This window comes from Rana temporaria, chromosome 1 (genome assembly GCF_905171775.1).
Source record: "Rana temporaria chromosome 1, aRanTem1.1, whole genome shotgun sequence".
Classification (NCBI taxonomy): domain Eukaryota; kingdom Metazoa; phylum Chordata; class Amphibia; order Anura; family Ranidae; genus Rana; species Rana temporaria.
Window position 1 is genome coordinate 379,178,479 of NC_053489.1, and position 14,365 is coordinate 379,192,843.

The 14,365-nt window shown below is 44.2% G+C and overlaps 1 protein-coding gene across 2 annotated transcripts in view; it reads left to right on the plus strand.

Annotated features, from left to right (window-relative positions):
* Window positions 1-14,365, plus strand: part of LOC120911274 (chromatin assembly factor 1 subunit A-B-like) — a 245,898-nt gene that overhangs the window by 199,275 nt on the left and 32,258 nt on the right. For both annotated transcript variants that reach the window (XM_040322521.1, XM_040322522.1), the window contains one exon: window positions 5,516-5,720. In XM_040322521.1, coding sequence (XP_040178455.1) covers window positions 5,516-5,720 — 205 coding nt within the window. The remainder of the gene's footprint in view (window positions 1-5,515; window positions 5,721-14,365) is intronic.

Consider the following 14,365-nt stretch of genomic DNA (forward strand, 5'->3'; position numbering starts at 1 on the left):
TGTGCTTGGGTGTTTCGGCTCCCTTGCAGGAGGTGAGCCTCACAGGCATGGATCTCCTGCCCCCTCGTCTCCACCGAAAGGGTGTCAAAGTTAGTGGCCAGGCCTAGTGATCTGGTACAGACGCCCATTTGTCTCGAGGTCCCATACTTCCTCCTGTTGTACAGTCACTGACTTGCTCAACATGGCTATTGGAAGTCAGACTTTAAGTGACCGGGGTCTGTCCGACTCGGTCATCTCAACAATGCTGAGGGCAACGGTTGTCTTGCCGGAGGATATACCGTCACACCTGGCAGGCCTACATCTCTGGTGCGAAGGGATGGGAGTGACGTCCACGGATGTACTCGTGTCCAGGGTCCTGCATTTTTTAGAGCTTGTAGTGGATCTAAAAATTGCTTTTTGGGGCAGATTTCAGCCTTGGCTGTGTTCTTTCAGTGGGCCTTTTTGCGGCCCGTTCCCTGGTGGGTCACTTTTTGTGTGCAGGGGGTTTGTCATATACTTTCCCCTCTTGGCCCATCTCTTCCCCCATGAGTTTTGACTCTGGTGCTCTCGGTTCTTCAGGAACCTTCCTTTTGGAAACATCAGAGATTTTCCCTGACACTATCTCAGAAGGTGGCCCCTTTAGTGGCCTTTACACCTCTGTTTGAGGGGTTTCTGAGTTGGCGGTCTTGTCTTGCAAGCCGCCATGCTTGATCCTCCATAAGTATTAGGTGGTGGTGCGCCCGCGACCTTCCCTTCTTTCGAAGGTGGTTTCGGCCTTTCCGCCGGAAAAAGTACATTGTTCTTCCATCCTTCTGTCCTCGGGCCGGCGCATCCTACGGAGGTTGCCTTTCATACTTTAGGCGTGGTACGCGCTTTGCGGGTGTACCAGCCAGCTGCTGCTATGTTTCGGGTGTTCTGACGGTCTTTTTGTGTTGGTGTCTGGTCCACAAAAGGGCCTGGGTGGTCTCGTCGACCACCATTTCTCGGTTGGATCAGGCAGGCTGTCATACAGGCCTATGCTCTTAAGGGCCGGGCCCCCCTTTCTGATTACGGCACTTTCGACCAGGGCAATTGGTGCTTCCTGTTTTTTTTTTTTTTTTTTCGAAATCCTGCGTCGGTCTCACAGATGTGCGAGGCGGCGACTTGCTCGTCCGTCACGCTTTTTCCAGAATTTACATGATCGCTGTGAGTGCATTTTCTGATGCTTTTTTCCGGCCGCTAGTTTTTGCCGGCGGCGGTTTAAAGTTGGCGCCTCCTCCGTTGAGGAGTCTCTGCTTGTTTTGGAGTGAAGTTAAAATAGTTTTTTTCTGATATATTTCCCACCCCTTGTTTTTGACCACTGCTATGGGGACGTCCCACTTGTCGAAATTTAAGGAGCTGTCTACAGTCCATGGACGTTAAGAGAAATATATGAAATTTTTTTTTGTACTCACCGTAAAATCCCTTTCTCTGAGTCCATGGACGGACACAGCACCCACCCCTCCTTTTAGGTTTGTACTGCTTATTACGAACTGAGGCTGTATGCTGCAGTGAGGAGGGTTATGTCAGGAGAGGACTGCCCCCTGGGCGGGCTGTTCAACTCTGTTAATGTAACATGTATTTAATTATCTAACATGTTTCTGCCTAGTCCTCTCCTGTAAACAGGGAACATAACCCACTTGTCAAAATTTAAGGAGCTGTGTCTGTCCATAAACTCAGAGAAAAGGATTTTACAGTGAGTACAAAAAATCCAATTTTTTCTGGTCTTTAGTCCAAGGGGGCGGCCCCTCATGCACTTTGCAGCATGTCTTTCATGTCTTTTTAAGGATGTTGGCAGTTTTCACACATTCAATTCTCATGATTGTAAAGCGCTGCGCAAACTGTTGGCGCTATATAAATCCTGTATAATAATAATAATAACTATCTCTCTCTAATATGTAAATTGGAGCGCCTAGCACGATTTCATAATCTTCCAATCTGGTCTGCAATACCATTTTCCTCTTTAAGTTTTTCAATTTCTGAGTAATTCAGAGTTTAGTTTTCCATGTCATCTGCTCTAATTTTAAGTTCAGACATGCGTTGGCCCAATTCCTTGATCAGTTTAGTGAGACTGGTTGTAATATGGTCTGAGGTACTTTTTAATGATTTTGAAACAGTTTTTCTATTTGTTTTAATGTTACTGGGGAAGCCAATTCATCCTGTGAGGTATCCTTACTATTCTCAAGCTCCAAACACTTTTTCCTGAAAAAAATGACTGTGTGCCTTTGATATGTTTTGGCATCTCTGCATTACACTTCTGAAGGGGAGGGCTTCAGTGCCATTTTTAGTGTCTGTGTGTGAGACTGCACAGCTGGCTGTTTTTTTGTCTTCATAGGAGGCTGTTTGTAGCCAGGAACAGTGTTTTTATGTGACTGGGGCTGTGGGCACGTGTGTGATATATTTACAGGTTAGTACCTTACACCCGCTGCTATTAGACTTCCCAGTCCCACAGGTAACTGAGCTCTAGACGAACATGTCCGCTCCGCCGAGCTCCCTCAAAATCAACAGTTGATCTATTGCGAACTGCTTTCATAATGGCTTACTTACTGGGTATCTGTGCATTTTACATATAACCTCTTTTGGTCTCTCTGCATTTTGGGGGATTAAGAAAAGGGCACAATGCACCTGGTCTATTTCCATCTTATTTGCAGACACCCCCAAAATTAAGCAAAACAGGCTGGTCACGGTTGGAAGCAGTTCAGTAAGCTGTTTTGTTTCAGACATGCACATCATTTGTATATTGTGCCTGCGCCCTCTATTTTCATGATCTGATCCATAAGTTCAAAACTCCCTCCATGGTATTTTGTCATATTTTTGCTATCAGCCACTGCCTTTCTAATATCATCCTGGCCCATCTCCATTTCTTACACTCTGTGTCTCAGTGCTCCTATGTCCTCCCTAGACCCCTCCCACAGCCTGTTTACAAGATGTTTCAATAGCAGTTATAAGTTGCTGAATGTCTGTCTTTCGTGGAAAAGGCTCTTCAATGTTCTCTTAAATCCCAATCCACTGTTAACTCTGAAATATTATTTTGTCATTATTAAGATCATAATTCAAGGCGTTAACATACTGTTGCAGTATCTACAGCCCTGTAGATGCTGTCCCATGTTTGGTCACAAGTCTTTTGTTAGTCTTTCATTGTTCACTGCTGGGCCTTGTAATGCCACCCTTTTCTAAAAATAAAAACATTTTCCAAGGGTTCGCTGACCCCTCCCAAAGTCCCATCTATCTCATGTAATGATTAAGCACAAGGTGTTTGTGTGAAATGCGTCTACGTGACCGTGTTGGTGTCTTTTGGTGTTATCACTTTGAACAGTAACATGCAGTCGGAATTCCTGGATGTGCAGCCATTTCTTTTCTTACAAACAACCATCTATCTCATGGGGACTCCTATATGTTCCCCATCTGGTTCTTCAGCATCACAATCATGGATTATGGGATCTTTACTTGCTCTTGGAATGTCACCATCCTGGCACAAGAGGCTTTGATTTTGGCCTCGGAGAATGTGGCCGGTTGTTGTAGTACCTCTTCCAAATCCAGCCGATCCTCGGCTTTGTACAGGGGGTCTAATATTCAGCCATCCTGGGTCCTCCTTTCAGGTCAGGGGAGCTGCGCTTCCTTCACTCCTGGACCGGCATCATCTTGGCCGTTTATAGCATTGAGTATAGTTGGGCACAAGTATTCGATTAGGGACAAATTAACACAATTGCCGTAAACTAGACATTTTTGGGATAAAGGTCACTCGATTTCCCTATTGAAATATGTCATATTAAAAGGGATTAATAGAAATGGGAGAGGAGGTGATCGAGAATTGATTGTAAGAAAACGTGAAGTTAATTGGAACAATTTTCTTAATACCGTTGCTCCAAAAGGATTAAATACTGATTTGGATTTGTTTGATCAAGATAATATAGCTGTGTATTTTTATTTGGTTATATTTGGATAATTATATGGTGTTATACCGTATGTATTTATTTTAACAGACTGATAAAGTGAAGGTTCCCGATTAAAGCATGAGAAGAACACCTGTCTGTGTTAACCATTTCTGTGTTAGGGGAGGAACATGATCTATGAAGGAATGTAATTCTATTAATCATTAACCATGGGATTGATTCCATATGTGACTGTTTGATAGTGTTAAAATATTCATGAATTTATGTTGGATGTGTTCTGATCTGACGAAGGGCGTAAACTTGTGAGCCTGAAACAGAAATCTTGAACATCTGATTATGCAACTTTTTAAACTATTGAATCCTTTAAACGTTTTCTGTATATGGAGGACCAGATTGTATTGCACTGATTTACAGACCGGATGTTGCTCTCCTCAACTATAGTCAAGATAGATAGATGGATATATCTATCATTATAGAAAAGCTTCCCTATGGAAACTGCAAATTGGTTTAAAAAAAAAAGTAGTGGTGAGCTTCCAATAAAAACAGTGCACCAAGAGGGGACTACAAAGCACAGTGAAGAACGTTAGTGTCCAAATCTGCAAAGGTCATTGCTATATAGGGCCAGAAGGCAAGTACCAAGCGTAACGGGGCAAGACGAAGGTATAGTGACCAGGCGAGTAAAACAAAATAGTCTAATGGGCAAGTCTATATTTTGCAGCTTCTAAGAAGCGGAACAATGCATCCAAATTGAACATGGTGGTAAACTTATCCCAATGGTCCAATTCCAAAGGAGCGTGCTATAGGCGAAGTTGTCCTGTCATACATACCGCAACTTGTCTACCAGGAAAAAAAGGCTTGCACCGACGGTACCAAATGTTAAAGGGTCACTAAGGATTTTCTTTTTCACTAAATAGCTTCCTTTATCTTACTGCAATCCTGGTTTCATGTCCTCATTGTTCGTTTTTGCTTTGAAGTTGCTGTAATCCTTCTCTGATCTCCACACTACCTGCTTGTCTGTTTCCTTATGAAAAAACTCATGGGAGCTTCTCTCTGTGGTCCCTGATCAAGGAGGTGTGATTACTGGGTGTCTAAAACCCCTCAGATCCAATCAGATTCATTTTAAAAACAAACACTGCCCTGTGTATGTTTTTGTTCTGTGTGTCTCTGTACTTCACAAAAAACATGAAACTAGATTTAAAACGAAAGTGAAACTGCTGGTACATTATATGATTTATTTTTATCTATTTTTAATCATTTAGCTATTATGTCTCTATACTTTGTAAACAGTCATTTCAGCAAAACAAATTTGTTCCTTTTCAACTCCTTTAAGTGAGGCTGTTGTCAATAGGGAGAATGGCAAAAGAGCTGTTTAGGCTGCAATGCCTCAATAGAAGTGCACGCGAGTCCACTGACATGACAGTTTTAAATCTGGAAGGCATGCCCCCCCATTTTATGAATCCTGAGGTTTTCAGCAAAATTCTGAATACATAGGGATGACTAATATATAAAATGTGCCTCGTTTAAATGGCACCACATGAGAAATTCCATGGTGTGAATGTAGTCTTAGAACATGTATGTTCTGTGCAATTTTTTATTGATCATTTGAATTCTTATTTCTTCCGCAGTGATACGGATGATGTACAGGTTGTAACTGAAACTGACACAACTATACATGAAAATATTACTCATGAACATGGGGTTCCAGAGCGCAGAAAGTTTGGAAAGCTGAAGCTGTTACAGTTCTGTGAGAATTATCGTCCAGCTTACTGCGGTACTTGGAACAGGTCGAGCGCAGTTATTTGCCCACGCAGGCCATGGGCTCAAGACACTGTGAGTATATGAAGCCCGTATAGATAGGATTGTGTATATTGATTTATAGAGATGGATATATAGTGTGCATGTGTGTGTGTAATTAATAAAAATATATATATATATATATATATATATATATATATATATATATATATATATATATATATATAATTATTATTATTATTATACACATATATTTGTGTGTGTGTGTATAGATATAGAGAGAGCGAGATATGTTACACTGCTCAAAAAGGTTAAAGGAACTCGCATCAGGTCTCAATGGGGAAACAATATCATGTTGGATATCTATACTGATATGAATTGGGTACTGTGTTAGAAACAAAATGATGCCATGGATGGAAATGAACCGCTTTAGGACCGCTTCGTGCACATATACCTCGGCAGAATGGCACGGCTGGGCACAAGCAGGTACAGGTACGTCCTCTTTAAGTGCCCAGCCGTGGGTTGCGGGCGCGCACCCGTGACCCAGTCCGAAGCTCCTTAAATGCGGGACCCGCGACCCGATCGACGCTGGAGCCCCCGCGATCGGTCCCCGGAGCTGATAAACGGGGACCGTTCTTCACTGTGGCGCCCGTCTCGCATGAATTTTATAGGGAAATACAATAAATTACGTCACACCTACAGCCACACCCCCCTACAGTTTAGAAACACCCAAATGAGGGTCACACTTAACCCCTTTCAGCGCCCCCTTGTGGTTAACCTCCCAAACTGCAATTGTCATTTTCACTGTAAACAATGCATTTTTTAATGCATTTTTTGCTGTGAAAATGACAATGGTCCCAAAAATGTGTCAATATTGTTCGAAGTGTCCGCCATAATGTCGCAGTCACGAAAAAAATAGTAGTAAAACATAGTTTTATTGCATTTTTATAAAAAAAAAATCCCCTATTTTGTAAACGCTATAAATGTTGCGCAAACCTATCGATAAACGCTTATTGCAATTTTTTTTTTTTTTTTTTTAACCAAAAATAGGTAGAATACGTATCGGCCTAAACTGAGGAAAAAAAACAAATTATATATTTTTGGGGGATATTTATTATAGCAAAAGGTAAAAAATATTGCATTTTTTTTTCAAAATTGTCGCTCTATTTTTGTTTATAGCGCAAAAAATAAAAAACACAGAGGTGATCAAATGCCACCAAAAGAAAGCTCCTATTTGTGCGGGAAAAAAAGGACGCTAATTTTGTTTGGGAGCCACGTCGCACGACCGCGTAATTGTCAGTTAAAGCGACACAGTGCCGAATCGCAAAAACTGGCCAGGTCCTTAAGCTGCCTAAAGGTCCGGGTCTTAAGTGGTAAAAAATTCTCAACCTACAGAGGGCAGAATTAAAAGACGCCCCGAAAATCAAAGTGAAAAAATTATGCAGCAGGCTAGTCCATTTTGCTGAAATTTCATTGCAGCAACTCAGAATGGTAGAAAGAAAGTCACCGCTCCAGGTGGATTGTGTTAGGATGATCAGTATGGTCTCAGGAGAACAAGGGTGCTGGCAATGCACAAGGCAACAAATAGAAAAAGATAATATAGACAGCCGCGGTCCAAAAAACCTTGATGGTTGTCTTTATTTTAAAAAGGAAAAATGCACTTCAAGTCACAGCACACAACACAGGAGTAAAACATCTGACTCGTTTCGCACTATAAATTGGTGCTTAATCATAGCTGACAATTATAAAACATCACATCTAATATATAGCAAACTTTCAAAGACATGTGATCAATGCTAACCCCTGATAGGTCAAAACTAATTGAAACTCAGAATGGTACTCAGAATGGTAGTATGTGTGCCCTCCCCACGTGCTTGTATACTTTTCTGACAACGTCAGGGCGTGCTCCTAATGAGACGGATGGTGTCTTGGGGTATTTCCTCATAGATCTGGAACACATCATTGAGCTCCTGAACAGAATGAGGTGCAACCTAGTGGCTTCGGATGGACCGAAACATAATGTTCCAGAGGTGTTCTGTTGGATTTATGTCAGGTGAGCGTGGGGGCTATTCATTGGTATCAATTCCCTCATCCTCCAAAAACTGACGGTATGCTCTCGCCACATGAGGCCGGGCCCTGTCGAGCACAAGGGAAAATCCAGGACCCACTGCACCAGTGTAGGGTCTGACAATGGGTCCAAGGATTTCATCCCAATACTTATTGGCAGTCGGCGTGCCATTGTCTAGCCTGTAGAGGTCTGTGCATTCCTCCATGGATATGCCTCCCCAGACAATTGTTGACCCACCACCAAACTGGTCATGCTGAACGATGTCACAGGCAGCATAATAAACTCCACAGCTTCTCCAGACCCATTCATGTTTGTCTCGTGCTCAGGATGAACCTGCTCTCTAAAAAGCACAGGGCACCAGTGGCGGACCTGACAATTCTGGTGTTCAAATGCAAATGCTAGTTGAGGTCCACGGTGCTGGGCAGTGAGCACATGACCCACTAGAGGATGTCGGGCCCTCAGGCCACCCTCATGAAGTCTGGTCAGACACATTCACACCAGTGGCTTGCTGGAGGTTGTTTTGTAGGGCTATTTTAACTTCATTAATGCCAAAGCAGCTGAAACTGATTAACCATCCTGCTACTTAACTAAGTTTACATACCCTGGCAGAATTAGATTTCTTGGCCATTTTTCAGAGAATATGAATAACACAAACCTTTTTTTCACTCATGGTTAGTGTTTGCTGAAGCCATTTATTGTCAATCAACTGTGTTTACTCTTTAAGTCATAATGGTAGCAGAAAACTACCCAAATGACCCTGTTCAAAAATTTACATACCCTGGTAATTTTGGTCTGATAACATGCACACAAGTTGACACAAAGGGGTTTGAATGCTATTAAATGTAACCATCCTGGGGGCGTGGTCAAGATGGCTACCTAGGAGAACGTGTGTACCTGGATCTCTGCACCTGAAGGCTGTTTATCTAACTTTTTGGGCCTATTTACACCCTAAACCGACTGATTAGTACTGGACTGGCACAGGGTATTGCGGAGGGGAAATACTGGATCGCAACGCAGGCAATACTCTGCTCCTAATACTCCCCCGCAGCCTCAAGGCCCACATGCTCCTGTACTTTCCAACATGGCGTCCCAGACCGAGCAGCCTGAACTGTCCCTACTGGGGTCTGAGCAATTCACCGCCTTGATGCAGGCCATAACTGATTGCCAAACTACACTTACTGCAAAGATTGACCAGATGCAGATGGAGGTGGGTCTGATCAGGAGAGACGTAGATAAGATCCGGGACAGGCTGACTAAAGCTGAGCAAAGGGTTGGCGATACTGAGGCCACGATCCATGGTACATTCTGGAGGAATAACCTGCGGTTGGTGGGCCTCCCTGAGGGGATAGAAGGCTGCGGCCTACAAGGAACACCTACTGTGAACACTTTTCTCACAGGCTCCCTTCTCACCTCACTTTGCGTGGAAAAGGGCACATCGGATGCCATCAGTCAAAGACACGCCTGGTACTCGGCCAAGGACCTTTATATTTTGGCTACTGAATTTCAGTGACCGGGATCTGGTGCTGCGGGAGACCCGAAAAATGGAGGAGCTGCGCTATGAGACGCCAGGATTAGGTTTCCTGATTGCTCTGTGGAAAACGCAGTGTCTTCGATTGTACCTTTTGACCTGGTCAAGGCTCAGTTCCGCACCCGGAGTCCAAAGTATAACATGATCTTCCCCTGCTAGTCTACGTGTGGTGGATGCTGAGTAATCCACATTTTTTACTTCCACTGAGGAGGCATCACAGTGGCTTGAATCCTCTCCCTGGGATCACTAGACTTGCTCCCTGTGTTGGCTGAGGTCCCTCCGTGGCATCCCATTCAGGCACTCTTCCTTGATTCGCTCCTTGATGTTTGAGCCTTGTGGCCCTGTAGCCCCCCCCCCCCCCCATACGCCCGCTGCACCTCTGGGCTCACCCCTATGTCTTTAGAAGCGCCTATAACCCCCCTTTTAGGCAAGTTGAGGATCTGTCTACCGGGACTGTTCGACTTTGGCACGGTGCTGCACACCGTGTGGCGGCAAACGGTCTCCATGTTTACCATACCCCAGCTCATCCCATCCCATACCCATCTTATCCCACCCCACACCATCCCATCCTACCCCATCCCACCCCACCATACCCCATCCCATCTCATACCCACCCCCATCCTACCCCACCCCATACCGTCCATATCCCATCCTACCCCATCCCACCCCACCATATCCCATCTCATCCCATACCCTCCCTATCCCATCCCATCCTACCCCACCCCCATCCTACCCCACCCCATACCGTCCATATCCCATCCTACCCCATCCCACCCCACCATATCCCATCTCATCCCATACCCTCCCTATCCCATCCCATCCTACCCCACCCCCATCCCATCCTATCCTACCCCACCCCATACCGTCCACATCCCATCCTACCCCACCCCACCATACCCCATCCCACACCATCCCATCCTACCCCACCTCATCCCATACCATCCCACCCCCATCCCAACCTACCCCATCCTATCCCACCCCATCCCATCCTACCCCACCCCATCCACCTCCATACCATCCCCATCCAATCCTAACCCACCCTACCCCATCCCATCCACCTCCATACCATCCCCATCCTAACCCACCCTACCCCATCCCATCCACCTCCATACCATCCACATCCTACCCCCATCCCATCCTTCCCCACTCCATACCATCCCACCCCATATTATCCCATCCCACCCTATCCTACTCCACCCCCATCCCATCCCTATCCCATCTTACCCCACTCCACCCCCATCCTATCCCATCTTGCCCCACTCCATCCCACCCCATCTCATCCCACCCCATCTCATCCTACCCCACTCCACCCCATCTCATCCTACCCCACTCCACCCCACCCCATCTCATCCCATCCTACCCCACCCCATCTCATCCCATCCTACCCCATCCTATCCCAGGGTGGATGGAAGGGGAGTGGAGGGTGCATAGGTCAGATATTGCACATGGTCCATAGCATACTCCTGTATCCTGCATTCCGTACACAGCAAACTCCTGAACCCTGCTCTCCATAAAACCAGTAATAAATGCAGTGACAATTATTTATGATAAATAGTGGACACATAGTCCTACAGATACAACCGGCCCTTTGAGGGCAACCATACTGCTAATGCAGCCCCCGATGAATTTGAGTTTGCCACCCCTGCTTTATACCGATTCCTCTCAATACACATTTAAGCGTTTCCCATTGTATAGGGATTGAGGGTATCATCCTCTTGATGGTTTAACAAAAATTCAATTACTACTTGTCGTATATCAATTTCACATTCTTTATAATTTATTAATTTGACATTCAGCCTCCATGTCCCTGTTGTTTTTTTATATTCGACTATCCTAATTTCCACATATATCGGGGCGTGATCTGACCAGGTAAAATTACCAATATCTGATGATGGGGTCATCATCAGAGCAGATTGGTTGATCTATTCTATGATATGAGTTATGTATATTTGAATAGTATGTATATTTTTTTTTTTTCCCCCCATCTGGCGTTGAGCCCTCCATATATCTATCATTTGATGTCTTTGCATTAAATGTTTAAATTCTTTTAGTTGATTATTTTATTCCACACTTTGTTCATAATTTGGTAAATATAAATTTATGATTGTAAATATTTTTTCCATATAGCATGACCCTTATAATTAAGGATCTTCCATCCTTACCTTTCCAACTTTGTATTATTTGGTGATGTATATCTTTGTGGAACACAATAGACACTCTTCTTGTTTTAGAATAGGGAAATGTATAATGAATCCAGGTGACAGTTTCTATTTTAGGAATGTGATCTGAACGACAATGTTTCTTGAAACCAAATAATACCGATCTTGTGTGATATTTTAACCACTTCCATACACAGCATTTTCTCTCCCTTCCTGCCCAGCCCAATTTTTAGTTTTCAGCGATGTCCCACTTTGAATGACAATTGCGTGGTCGTGCGACGTGGCTCCCAAACTAAATTGACGCCCTTTTTTCCCCCCACAAATAGAGCTTTCTTATGATGGTATTTGATCACCTCTGCGGTTTTTATTTTTTGCGCAACAAACACAAGAGCGACAATTTTGAAAAAACACAATATATTTTACTTTTTGGTTTAATAAATATCATAATAAAAAAATCTGTTTGCCCAAAAGTTTTAGTGTCTACAAAATAGGCAATAGAATTATGGCATTTTTATTTTTTTACTAGTAATGGCGGAGATCTGCGATTTTTATTGTGACCGTGACATTGCGGCGGACATATCGGCCACTTTTGACACATTTTTGGGACCATTCACATTTACACAGCGATTGGTGCTATAAAACTGCACTGTTTACTGTGTAAATGTGACTGGCAGGGAAGGGGTTAACACTAGGGGGCGCTGAAGGGGTTAAATATGTTCCCTAAAGTGTGTTCTAACTGTAGGGGAGGGGGGCTCACAAGGGGAGGAGATTAATGTGTGTTCCCAGTACAGAGGAACAAACATCGGTCTCCTCACCTGACAGATCCGTGGATCTGTGTGTTTACACACACAGATCCATGGTCCTGCCATGATTGCGAGCAATCACGGGTGCCCGGCGGACATCGCGGGCACGCGCACCGGGTCCCGAGCAATGCAGCCACTCTGAAGGAGTAAAGGTTCCCGCCGACGTCATTTTACAATGACTTGGTAGGGAAGGTGTTAAAGGGTGAATTGAGTCCTCTTGCATTAAAGCAGGCATGTCCAAAGTCTGGCCCACGGGCCAACAACCGCGTTCCGGTTTTGGATGGCCCACCTGGTTGTCTGGACATATATATCTTTTGTCCCAGCACAGAGGCCACAAAAAATATATAACTTGTATCACTAAATGGTGCATCACAGGCTGAATCCTGCCCACCGCTAACATAATTTATTACATGGGAGGCGCGGCAGGTCCCCCTTCCTCCCCCTCCCCACACACCTTATTCACACAAGCCTGGAAACTCTGAAGGTATGGACAAAGGGCGGGATCTTTCAAGTTACAAAGCAGGTGATTGGTTGCTGGGACCGCCCCACTGTAGCAACCAATCACCCGCCTTTAACTTGAAAAGTCCTGCCCCCTTTGTCTGGACCTGCCATGCGTGCTTTCCGGCTTGTGTGATTAAGGTAGGGCAGTGTGTGGAGGGGGAATGCTGCGTGGATGAAAGACAGTCTGACTCCAATATCCAGGGAGGACTGTAATGGGGAGGGAGTCTATGAAGTGGGCTCTGTAATGGGGGGGGGGGGGGTCTGGGATGGACTGGGGAGTTCCCCCAGTCCATAACCGATCCCCCAGTCCATGACCGATCCCCCAGTCCATGACAGATCTGTCATGGACTGGGGATTTGTCATGGACTGGGGGGGGGGGGGATCTGCTTCACAGATCTTTATTTAAAAATGTAAGTTTTTTTTCCTAAAACGTCCCTCTTAAAGTGAAGGTGTGTGTTATACGCCAATAAATACGGTATATCCAAATAACACGCCTGAGCTCATCTCTTTACTCACATAGCCACAAAGACACTTAGACTTAGAATTTTAATGGTTCAAAAAATGATAGGGAAAATGGTCGGCCCTCGAGCATTAAAGGAACAAAATGTTACCCCTCTCCTAAAAAAAAATTAGGGGGCGTAAACTAGTGTGTCAAGGAAAAAAAATGGGGAGAAGGAATATGAGGAAGAAGAAAAAAAAGGAATATTAATCCTATAAACACACTCTCACTACACACGTACACCTATCACATCACACTCTAACTTTCTCACACTAATTGACTTTATAAGTCTGTCTTACTGTCGTAAGGTCCCTAAATAGGGGTAACACGGGGCAACTGTTCCCGATCTGCTGCTTTACGACATACTACATGCCGCATTTTTGTTTTTTATTTTTTAAATATGTCCTGAACAGTTTCATTATTTTATCCAGTTACATTTTTATAAATCATTATTTCACATTCTAAGGCATAAATATTCTCCATTTCATTATTTAAAAAACGTGAACGAGGGAGAAATAGGGAAAAAATTCTTCTCCAAATGAGAAGTGAGGGGGAACAATAAGTTGTGTCGTAATGAGGAAAGAGGAGGGGATGGCTGGGGAGGGGGACTGAGGTAGAGAAAAAAAAGTGATGGGTTCCAGGAATCAAAAACCCATTGGTGAAATGGGTGGGAAAAAAAAGTATTAAACATATTAATTGATTAAAGTGTATACCTATTAATGTGTTGGTGTATTCCTATTAATATGTTGGTGTAGGACAAGAAAAAGAGAAAAAAAACACCAGGCGTTTGCAAAGTGCAGCAGCCTTTCCCCCCACTCGGCCAAGCGGGGGCATCCCTTCATAGGGAAGTTTTGGGAGTCTCTTGAGACTTTGAACTCAAAGTCCTTTTCTGCCCTTGGGTTTGGCCCTGTGCCATACATATTATAGTTAATTTAACAGGTACATTACGGGGGGAGATTGAGGAGGTCCAAACTCGGGTAGGGCGGGTGGAGAAAAGGCTGTGTAAAGTGGAAACCGAGCAACAGATATGCGTCTTAGGATGCTGGAAGATAAGGTCTATACACAAACACAGCAGTTAACTATGCTACAGCTTCAAGCGGAAGAAAGCGAAAACAGGAGCAGGAGAAATAATATCTGCCTCAAAGGAGTGCCAGAGAATATT